Raw genomic sequence first — 11146 nt, 5'->3', positions numbered from 1 at the left:
GCCTTTATCCCTGTACAGGCCTCCTCGCATTAGGAAGGTCCAGCTCACACACACAAACACACGTACACACACCACAGGGCCTTAGTGTCTGTTACACAGGGAGTGTAGATCATTAGTGTCTCATAATCATATAACTTGCTGCACACTTTGACCTGCTGTAAGTCTATTGGCTGCTCTGGAACATACACTGTTAGTTAAAACCACAGGTTGGGTGAGATCTTGTTGTGTTGACATGCAGGGTTTGGCTTAAGTGTAAAATAACAGTTACATTGGACCAGTGTGTAGGATTTTGTTGCATTTAGTAGTTGAATTGCAACCTCCTCACCTCACCCTCGCCTTCCTAACATGAAGGAGAAACGTCAAAACACACAACAGGCCCCATCTAGAGCTGGCGTTTAGTTTGTCCATTCTTGGCTACTGTAGAAACATGGTGGAGTCACGGGAAAGAACCCGCTCCAACTGTAAATATGGCTCATTTTAATCTTTAAAAATACTTCTTAATAAATGTTTTAAAGGGTGCGTTCTGCTTTCATAGGAAGTTGCACTTTGAAAAAGCAAGAATTATTATGGAACATGAGAATATTTGTTTTATCGTTCATATCATTTTCATCCAACAAAGAGCCCTCACATATCTTATGAACAGTGTTAGAGAGAGAGCACTTTATTATCACGAGAAACTGCAGTGTTAAAACAGCAAGGTAGATAAAATAAACTAAAGACAGTAAGGAAAAAAAATAACAAATATAAAAAAATAACAAAACTAAATCTAAAGCAGAAGCTTACAAATAAAAAATATAAACTATTGTAAATGATAGCCTCTGGTAAAATACCTCAAATTACATACAGTATACTGTATATTGTAATTATATTGCAAGGGGCTTCATTTGAATTGCATACATGAGTATTTAGAATATTATTTATGCTCTATATAGAGTAGATTTATGCAGACACACAGGGATGTACAAGTATAAAAGTACTTTATATGCAGTTGTATACTACAGAGGTCTATATTTAGCTTAAAATCACAGTTATGGTTTGAATTGAGCCATATCTACACTCTTGCATCATCTTTAAATGTGAATTATTCTCCGCCATGTCATAATGTATTATATGTATTATATTTCCTCCTGTTGTTCTCCTTTACGTTGTTTCTCCACACAGGACCGCATACTGTGTCCTATCATTGCTATATTAATGATAGCAGCAACAATAATCATGCGAGTTGCATCATGAATATTTGTGTTCTGCAAACATAGAAACATGCATAAAGTGAAGGTCAGTCTCTCTTACATACACGTTTAAGTATAAGTAACTACACAGAAATATACACCGACATAACAGGAAGTGTGATTGAAATGCTGAAACTGGCTTCTCTTGTAATTAAACATACAGCATGTCTCATTTGCATTCGATCACTGGTCTATTGTCAACAGAGCTGTAAGAACTTTCATTTGAATTTGTGATTTTGTAAAACGTCAAGAAAAGAAATGTAGTGCAAAGCAATTTTGTAACATTCTGGGGAATGCAGGACTTCCCTAATGTGTCCAGAAAGCTTTGACAGATCAGCAAAGAGAAGCATCTGCTCGAGAAAGAATCAATCCAGCGAATGCAAAATAGACAGAAAGCCAGCTTACACGGAGGGAGACCCCGACACAATTGTCTAACTGGCTTTTCATCTGCTCCTGTTGTCTTACTCTGTTGTTCTAATTACCACGTCCGGCTTATTGTCCTCTTGATGACTGTAATTAATCAAGTTCTGCTCCCTAATCTCTGAATCTCATCATCCTTACAGTACACCAGGGCTGGCCACACCGGATGGCAGCCTGATGTAAGCTCTTTCTGGGAGTGTAATTGTGTGCTTGTCTGCAACTTTGCATGCAACAGCAAATTGCATGGTCCCTCCCTGGTGTGTGTGTGTGTGTGTGTTTTTTTTCTTTCTATCAGGAGTGTGTGTTTTCTCAACACACAGGTCCGTAATTGTTACTCATCATTTCCTCCATGAACCAGCAGCTGTATGTTTGCAGACAGCAGTTATGCAACTGATCTTTCAGGAAGTTATTTCTGTGAAGATGTTTTCCCTGTCTGAGGCCTCTCTGACCCCTGTCTACACACACACACACACACACACACACACACACACACACACTTAAGACTCCTATTCTCTCTCAGTCTTGTCCTCCCCTGAGCTTGAGATGGCTTACCAAGTCCTTAATCTGTCCTCTGACTGACATCACCCTCTCCCCGCACCCTCCATACACTCCTCACGGGACAGCGTGTGGAGAGGGAGGGAAGGTGAGAGGTGGTGGCCACTGGTGGTTTAGGGAAGGTGAATTAGCCCAGTGAAGCATAGGAGACTTAGCAGGGGAACACAGATCACTCCCACACACACTCCATCAGAGAGATGGCAGCGGGCACACTGGACGCACACATGGAAGAGCTGCTGGATCAAGGTCTGGGGATGGAGGAGACGGACCACAGCCTGCTGAGGAGGCCCTCAACGAAGGAGATCTACCACAGTGACTCACTGCTGGCACCCGACACTGACTTCATGACAGGTAGAGAGCTGAGCTGGTTTAGACACTAAAGGGTCACTTAATCTAAACGAGAAAAATATGTTTTCTCGTTTCCTTCTTGCGGTGTGTAGCTTGGTTTTATTTGCTCTCTGTGATTTCTGCCTCCACCTGAATGCAATCTTGCTTTTATACTCAAAAAATTCGGAAAATATATTTGTCAGAAAAAAGTGTTAAAGAAGCTCAAAACAAACTGAGTGTTTTGTATGAATGAAATGCATCTTTATGTCCTTAAATGGAACACTAGCCGAGTGTGCATACGTGTGGTTTCCACAGACAGAAAGAAGAAAAAGAACAAAAAAAGTAAAGTTCTAATAATAAATGCAGATATTTTGCATGTTCTCAGCTAATTTAAATGTAGTTATGGCACAACAGTTTTGTCACATTACTTTTTATTAAGACGTTGCTCCTTGGTAAGGGGGTTGTTACTTGCATGACACAAAAAAACAAATACAAAGCTGTGTCTTCAGTAAAAAAAAAAGTTTGAAACTGGACTATGCAAGTCTTCAAAACCTGATGACAGAAGAGAAAATGTTCCTTAGGCACTTTCAGTCAGAGCACAATGAAAAGTTCTATTAACAGCCTTTATTGGTTAAAAAACACCAACTGGTTCTGATCTCAAAAGAGTCCACATAAGTACAGAAACAGTAAAAATAGATTGATTACACTTTGTGCTCTATATAGCCCCTCAAACCCTGTTACATAACCTCATGAATACAGTGAGGTGAAAAGCCAAATTTCTTCTCTCGCTTGTCTTCTTTGACGTCGGCACCATGGATTTGCACTTAACCTGCACAATGCTTTATTTAAACAAGTTAAACTTAAACACCGGCCCTGCAAACCTGTCCAGCGTAACACATACCACGCTGTCAAACTGGCTGTTGAGGAATGTGCCTCGGCTGAGGAGATTTAGAAAAATATCCCGTCCCCTCTGGGATGTGACTATCGGTGGACTAATATGTGGAGGATCGCTTGTTGTGCACTCGTGGCCTGTATGTGTCAGCGTGCAGAGTGCTGATATGGGCAGACAGATGCTGTTCCTTCATTCAAGAAACACCATCTGCGAGCAGAGATTAAAACACTCCACTGATTCTCTGCGCCTTAATGTATCTTCATTTGCAAAGACTCATAAAAGGCATAAAAATTTAGAAACTGTTAAAGCTTTCCTTGGCTGTGTGTAAATATATATATATATATATGTGTGTGTGTGTGTGTGTGTGTGAGTGTGAGTGAGTCAGCAGCACAGAGATAGACTTGATGCACGTGTTTGTATGTGCGTTTACATTTGCATGTGGAGCCTGTTCTTTGTATAGCTGAGTTAGTGCGAAGATTGAGCTCTGGGCTCCTAATTCCCTTTTTCAGCACTGGGATTATGTGCTATTCTAATCCCAATCCCATATGGGGTGTGTGGAGGTGGCACGAGGGTGATGTCACAGCCGGGGACTAGAGGAGAAACAGAGAAAATCACAGGCCTACACGGAGTCACAACTCTGCATGAGAGACAGATTACGGCTGGCTGCACGCTGGATTGATTACAGTGAGAGAGTTCGCCAACAGCAGATCATCTCTGTCAGGAGGAAAAGCTCAAAAGACGAGCAATCTTCACAAGAACTGAGAAAAAAAATCAATATATCAGGTTTCATTGAGGCTTCAGGCACACAAACACCAAACTCGGAACTACACCCCCACATCTTGAGCATCATTTGAGTTGATTTTAATCTGGATATTATTTAAATATTAATGATATTAAAGTAGAAATAAAAGCGGACGTTAAAACATTTTGTTTCATATGATTGAACTGTCAATATTTAGATCTGTTGAGTTCAGCTTTCACACTACTAATCTACTGCTGTTTATCCATGACTTTTACACACGTGGTCATCAGATGCTATATAGCTGACTGTGGACATACATTTTGTAATCAATTTTTTTCAAATTAGTTGAGCTACTCCACCAGTCCAGTTACTAGAGGAGTATACTAGTTGTGAATTATTGGTTTAGTCCAAGTAAACAAGAACACATAATCAGTTTTATCTGCTGCTTTATTCCTGCATTTCATATCTGATTCCTGTTTTTGGTTTGTTTTGGTGTTAAGCCTGCATTGGAATGGGTTTTTATTTGTCCACTTCCTCGCACTCTCTATTACTCACAGTGACCCGTGCTGTGACCTCTGTGAGTCTGTGGACGTATGAGATGTTTACTGAAGCGCGACATAAGAACTGACCACATTTCAGGTTTATTCCTGTTGTTTTCTGTCTGTGTCTCCATCTCTCATAGTGACATGGGGCTTATGTGTGGGGGCGGGGTCCAAGAGGCTCAGTCTGAGGGATTATCATTGTACTCTGCACACACACACACACACACACACACGTACACGTGCAAGTACACGCACACACACATGTACAGACAGTTTAGGCTGAATTGGTCGACTGCTGAGTTTTTAAGCATGATCAACCCCACCCCCACCTTTTATACAAGCACACACACTGAGCAAGAGGGCTTTAAGCGCTGTCATACACATCACCGCGTCCCAGAGCGTGTCAGGCGACCACCGACTAAACGTGAGAGGATCAAAACATCAGTACCTTCATCTACTGCTGCAGATACTGTAATACTGCTCAGAGGCTGTGAACAGAGGCAGACAAAACAAGAGTGTGTTTGTGATGAGATGACATCTTAGTGGACTCAAGCCAGTGGATCAAAAATTTAGATGGAGGGGGAGCCACCGTCATACCTGACTGGAGCAAAAGGAGGAAAGAGGAGTGAGAGATTGTGCACACAAGAGGAGAGGAAGAGGAGGAAGACGTCTGGGGTAGTAGAGGAGGGCCCCACAGGACAGCAGAGGCACCCTGACTGCTCATCAGTATCCAGTGTCTCCTACGGTATCCATCCACATCCACCTCTGAGCTTTTTTTTAATAATATCAAGTAGAAACTCATTGAAAGAGAAATGTTGAAAGTGTTTTTGGATGTGCGCTCAGCTACATTTGTTTACATGCTGCTGACAGTGTGGATGATCTGCTGCATCCAACTGTGCTGTGACCTCATTAGCTTGATTTCTGCTATATAGGCACGAGCAGGGAATGTTAAAGAGTTTATGCCTCTCTCTGATGTTTGAATCTTTTATGTTTGAAATGTTTAAATGTTTTATTTCTTCACCAGTTCTTCTTTTACGCTACAAGTTTTCTGTCTGGAGGCTCTTTCATACAAGATTTTCTCTTCTCTCTGTCTGTGTGGTTATGCATGTCACTGTCATTAACAGTTAACTTAGTTAACAAGGTTTATCTGACTGTTTTTCAAGTTTAGTTAGACGTGCTTCAGATTTGTCTGTCTGTCCTACGTCCATCTATCTTTAAATCTCCATCTCTGTCCCATCGTGCCCTCTTCCCTCTCTCTCTCTCCTACAAACACATCCTGTTGTCTTTCATTCCTTCAGATGACCGCAGTTCAGCAGCCAGCGGCCTGGACGTGGCCGACCGGCTGACCTATCTTGAGCAGAGGATGCAGATGCAGGAAGACGAAATCCAGCTGTTAAAGATGGCTCTTGCCGACGTGCTCAAGAGGCTGAACATCTCCGAGGAGCACCATGCAGCTGCTGGTGGCAGGAGACCATCTGGCACTAAATGTGAGCAAAGAGCTGTGTGTGAATTATCCATGTGTCAATTAGTGAATGTAAGGAATGCTGATATGTACAAGAGCTTTCATCATGTCGACCTGTACCGCAAACTGAAAGAGATACTGAACAATTAACACTGTACGTTGGACGATCAACTCTGAAAATCTAGTGTCAGTTTCTGCGCTTATAAATAAATAAAATAAAATAATCCATATTTCATTCCATATAAAATAGGCCTGTTATTTTATTTTCAACAGGGGGCTTTATTTGTACAGACAAAGAACAAACTAAGGGACCCCTTTTCTATCTTTGACCCCCGACTGAAGTGACAGATTTTATGGATATCAGTGACAGTAGAGACCAGCTGTCAAACTGTAGAATTAACCCAAATAGTGAACTCAATAACTGCAGGAGGTTTGTGTAAAACAAGCGATTTGCATATATTTTAAGCAGATTATCAGACAATTTTTTTTAGGAACTGTTAATACAAATCTGTCTGCATTTTATATTTTTATATATACTTTATAGGCTTCTTTTTTGGACACATTCAGTGTTTTATTCTCCATGACGCTTGGCCATTGTCGTGTTAGGACTTTATCTGCATAATTTTACAATAATAATCTTAACTTTAAAAATAATTACATTTATTTTTCCTTGCATAAATGAGATATAGGTCAACTGTATATTTACAAAGAATAAGGAGGCCTAGCAGCCCCCTGTGAACCCTTGACGACCCCCATGTTTGGGAACCAGTGCACCAGTACACCATACTTACCCCCCTTGTGTGTGCCCCAGCAGGCAGGCCGGTGTCTCTCGCTCTGCCCTCCAGACCGCCCATGGTGACTTCCAGCGCTGCTTCCCTGAAGAAGAGCTCCACGCTGCCCTCCAGCTCCACAGCCAGAAACTACAGCCCAACACCATCCCGCAGGTAAAAACCACTGTGACATGAGACAGTCTAAGATCTACATGCAAGTATTTTAGTATTTTGAGTGTGCATTATGTTTTCAGAGCGTATTAGATTTCTTAGAAGTAAAACCAAAAGGCTAAGAATGGATTCAGCAACACCACACAATGGCATTCTTCTCATCATGGTGTGATGAAACACACCCAGAGCAAAGAGAAAGCTGCGGGGGACAGCGTTAATGAAAAACTGTCCTAATGAAGCAGCTCACAATGAAGCTTCAGCCTCACATCTCCAGCTTCACTTCTCATTATCTAATGTGCAAAAGCAATCAGCAGACACCCTCCATTACCCAAGAAACACTGCACACGGATGCTCAATAATCATTTCAACGCTCGCCTTTATTACAAAGCAATAAAGCAGTAAACCATTCTCTGCAGATGTCTTCCTCTCAATTACCTTTCAAATGATACTGCCATTAGATTGCATTAATCAGAGAGAATGATAGGTTTTCTCTGACGTACCTTAATGTGTTGCTTCTGTATTGGGGGTATGCTGATGCAATTTCACAGAGAGAAGAACATCTCTTCACTTGAGGCTGTCTGTTCAGTGTTAGGATGAAGTGAGAAATATCTTCATCACTATCATTAGCAAGGGTTCATTTCCCTTTCTCCTTCTTCTCACCTTTTCTCTCCACTAATTAACCTCATCTTACCATCTTTTTTCTTTTCCTTTCACTCATATTGATGATCGTTGCCTCCATCTGCCTGTCTTTCCTCAAAGAAGTGCTCACATCTGTTTCCATTCATTCACTTTTGCATGTAGTCATCACGTAGATTTGAAGTCAAACATATTCAAAAACCAACCCGCCATTACAGTAACATGTTTGCAGCCAAGTGTTGTTCAACACCGCAGCAGCGCTTTATCTAAAAATTCAGACAGTTTTCCAGAAATCTGTCAGGCTGAATTCCAGGGTAATCTGTTCAATTGAAGACATTCACATTTCGCCATCTGACATGTTGCACCTGTGAAAATAAAAAAAAAGCATTTTCTGTTGAGAAAGTGGAAAACTATGTACTGTATCTGAATTATTTGAAGGTATTTTAGGGAAACCTGGTGAACAAAGTGGTTATTGATCCAGAAGCAGTCATATGGAAGTATTATTTGAATGTGAGAATCTGAACTGAATACCTACTGTGAAATGTATTGAAATGTATTTATTTTTTTATCAATTTCTGGGCTACCAGCCTCAGTTCAAGTACATATATGTGTCATCAATCCCATTTGAACAACTTGATTTTTTTTTTTACTTGATATGAAAATGGATTATAATTGGAATTTAAATATAAAGCTGACTTTGCAATCTAAAATCTACATTCATGCAGATGTTTTTTCAAAGTAAAATCACTTTAATGATATTTAAATTTCAACATTAGCGATTAAGAAGTGATTTAAATGTATCAGTTTACAAGATAAGATTCAGAACCTATAGAATCCATCTATAACATCAGTAAAATGCACCTTTCCAAACCATATACCTACATTTCTTTGTCTTAGTTGCTGAAATGTTAAAGAATCATTTCTGGTGGGTTTCATGACACTCATTGAATTTCCATTTGTGCAAACAGTGTGTTCTCAGTTACAGTAATATGTAGGATGGGGCACATTATGCTCTTTGTGACTGGATGCATTTTTCATCATCATTCAATTAAAATCCTAAAAACAAAGAGCTATGACCTTACAGTGTTTTTTTCTCCTTTCAGTGGCGTAAAGAGTCCACTAGGTAGTGTGAAGGACAGTCCATGCAAGACCTCTAAATCACGACCCACCTCTGCAGCCTCCACCTGTAAGAAGTCTCAGGAAGGGTAAGAAGCGGTTGTTGCATTTCTAAACCTCCATACGCAAGACAAACACCTTTTCTGTCTTGTTTTCATTCTACAGCCGAGCAGAAGTCTAAAAATACAGATTCACAACCCAGCCTCACAACATATATCTTAAAATCCTTCCCTTTTCTTTTCTGTTACTGTGTCAAATGTCAGTTTTCTGTTCCACGTACACATCTCGCAAAAACCAGAGCGTCTAATAAATTTCCACTGATTTTGAGGCGACCTAGTTATTCCTGGCTGATCAAGTCGGAATCAAATCTCTCAAATCAAATCAAGGTTATTTCCAGTCCCTGACATCCTGTTTCCTGTGAAAACACCTCGAACCACAGAGAAACATTACAATCTCCAAACCAGTACATGGGATGTTTAGTAAACCTGAAACTGACGTGTCGAACTGAAGCCATGTGACAAAACCTTTCATCACATTTGCTGACTTCCTCTTCCTGCTTCTCTCTCCTTGCCGTGTCCTCTTCTGTGTCTACATCAAATTCTCTCTCTTTCTCATTATAACAGCAGCAAGTCCAAGGAGGCTGCAGTAAGTGTAGGTGAGTGAGCACTCTCCCTGCTTCCCTGCAGTTGTTTTTTTTTTCCAGGCTGTATCTGGCAGTATTCAGCCTCATAACAAGAATGTGAAACAGCTGCTGACTAAGCTGACAAAAAAAAGACAAGGGATTCAGCCAAAGACTGACATGACACTGGGATTGATTGCTACATGTAGTAAAAATGAATCTGACTGACTCTATGTCTGTGTGTTATTTTTTTTGCAGGGACAAGACGTGTGACACATTGCAAAGGTAGGATTCATCCCTTACAATATCCACTTGAATATATACTATCATTAAAATTTGAGAGCTGTTATTTTATGCCTACCCTTCATTTTTTTCACATCTCACCGTGACTCGTGTACATTCCCTCACCCCTTGTGTCCCCGTCCCCATCCCCGAACCACCTCCAACTTCTGAACCACAACCTCCCTTCTCATCCCTCCTCACCTCATTTCACCACTTCACTTAGTGACTATGCAGATCTATCTGAGCCCCCTCACAAGAAAGACTGGGTCTTCTGAGACTGCCAAATCTACGGCGACGGTGCCTGCCAACAGAGGGCCCACGGCCACACCTCAGGCGAAGAGTGGCAGCAAGCCACAGGCGAGGAAAACAACCCCATCCTTCACCTTAAACCTGCAGAAAACCACAACCAGCCAGGACACAGTGCAGGACACATCCAGCTACAAGAGCCCCATCAAATCCCCCAGCCAGTACTTTCAGATTTGTTACTGAGGCGAGTGGACAAAGATAGTTTTACTACAGATGTGTCTCCACCAAATCAAACTAATTATTAAAAGACTCAGTCAACCAATGGAACAGAAATTGAAATAAAGATTTCCTTCTAATGGTGCAAAAACAAGAAACTGATTAAAATGTGGACGAACGCACTGATTTTCTTCTGTAGGTCTTCCTGACTTTGCTGCTCATGAGCACTTGCAGCATTTTGAAACATCTCCATTAAAACGTTTGAGTAACTGTCAGCACAGTATTTTACGGTCTTGTTATTTATTTCACTTATAGGATAAAAGTTTTAATGCATGTTTAGCCTCCTTAGAGACCACAGTGTTGTCATGAAATCCATTTCACACATGCTAGTACCTGCATATTTTTTTTATTGAATGCCTGTGTTTACTGTAAATGTCCTCTCCGTCCCTCTGTATGTGAAGTTTTGAGTTTGTCTAAGGATGTGCGGTGTCTGTAGTTGTCTTTGAGCCATGAGATGAAAGATGGGGAACTGTATTTGATGTCTCCTGCCTGTGTGCTGTGATGTTTCTAGTTTAGTAGCCAGTGTCACATCAAGCAGAACTATTGGGATGTACCAGAATCAGAATCAAACAATAAAAAAGCTATGATCACTAATGGGATGACTCTTTCTCATGTTTTCTGACTTTAATTCTGGGTGTGTGCATATGTGCAGGGTGGAAATCATCATCGTGATTTTTTCAGTAGGATAAAGAATCGAACTTTAACAAGACTTTTGGAAACGTCTCGAGCTCCCACTGGGATAAAAAAACTCTTTTAGGGGTTGATGCCCTCCGATAAAGCTTGATCGAAAAGCTGAATATGTGGGGGTGCATTAAAAATTCTTATAGTCAGCACATTTTTCATTTTTTTCCACACTGGACT

The 11146-nt window shown here is 40.8% G+C and overlaps 1 protein-coding gene across 2 annotated transcripts; it reads left to right on the top strand.

The window, feature by feature from the left end:
* Positions 1-1636: 1636 nt before the first annotated feature.
* LOC104919807 (echinoderm microtubule-associated protein-like 1) lies at positions 1637-10879 on the top strand. 2 transcript variants are annotated; one of them, XM_019263235.2, is made up of 7 exons: positions 1637-2555; positions 6006-6194; positions 6984-7113; positions 8850-8951; positions 9486-9517; positions 9740-9766; positions 9987-10879. In XM_019263235.2, exons 1-7 carry the CDS (start codon positions 2402-2404, stop codon positions 10250-10252), a joined length of 900 nt encoding a protein of 299 aa, XP_019118780.1. In that variant the 5' UTR covers positions 1637-2401; the 3' UTR covers positions 10253-10879. The 2 variants fall into 2 exon arrangements, with proteins under 2 accessions (XP_019118780.1, XP_019118779.1); XM_019263234.2 differs by having other exon boundaries at positions 6981-7113.
* Positions 10880-11146: the final 267 nt, after the last annotated feature.

The sequence above is a fragment of the Larimichthys crocea genome, chromosome XI (assembly GCF_000972845.2).
Source record: "Larimichthys crocea isolate SSNF chromosome XI, L_crocea_2.0, whole genome shotgun sequence".
Classification (NCBI taxonomy): domain Eukaryota; kingdom Metazoa; phylum Chordata; class Actinopteri; family Sciaenidae; genus Larimichthys; species Larimichthys crocea.
Note: the sequence above shows the minus strand (reverse complement) of the source record. Positions and strands in the feature narration are given on the sequence as shown.

Coding starts and splice junctions, on each gene's coding strand:
- LOC104919807 (XM_019263234.2), top strand. CDS start 2,402: ATGGCAGCGGGCACACTGGACGCACACATGGAAGAGCTGCTGGATCAA. Junction 7,114..8,849: donor AGCCCAACACCATCCCGCAG/GTAAAAACCACT, acceptor TTCTCCTTTCAG/TGGCGTAAAGAGTCCACTAG. Junction 8,952..9,485: donor TGTAAGAAGTCTCAGGAAGG/GTAAGAAGCGGT, acceptor TCATTATAACAG/CAGCAAGTCCAAGGAGGCTG.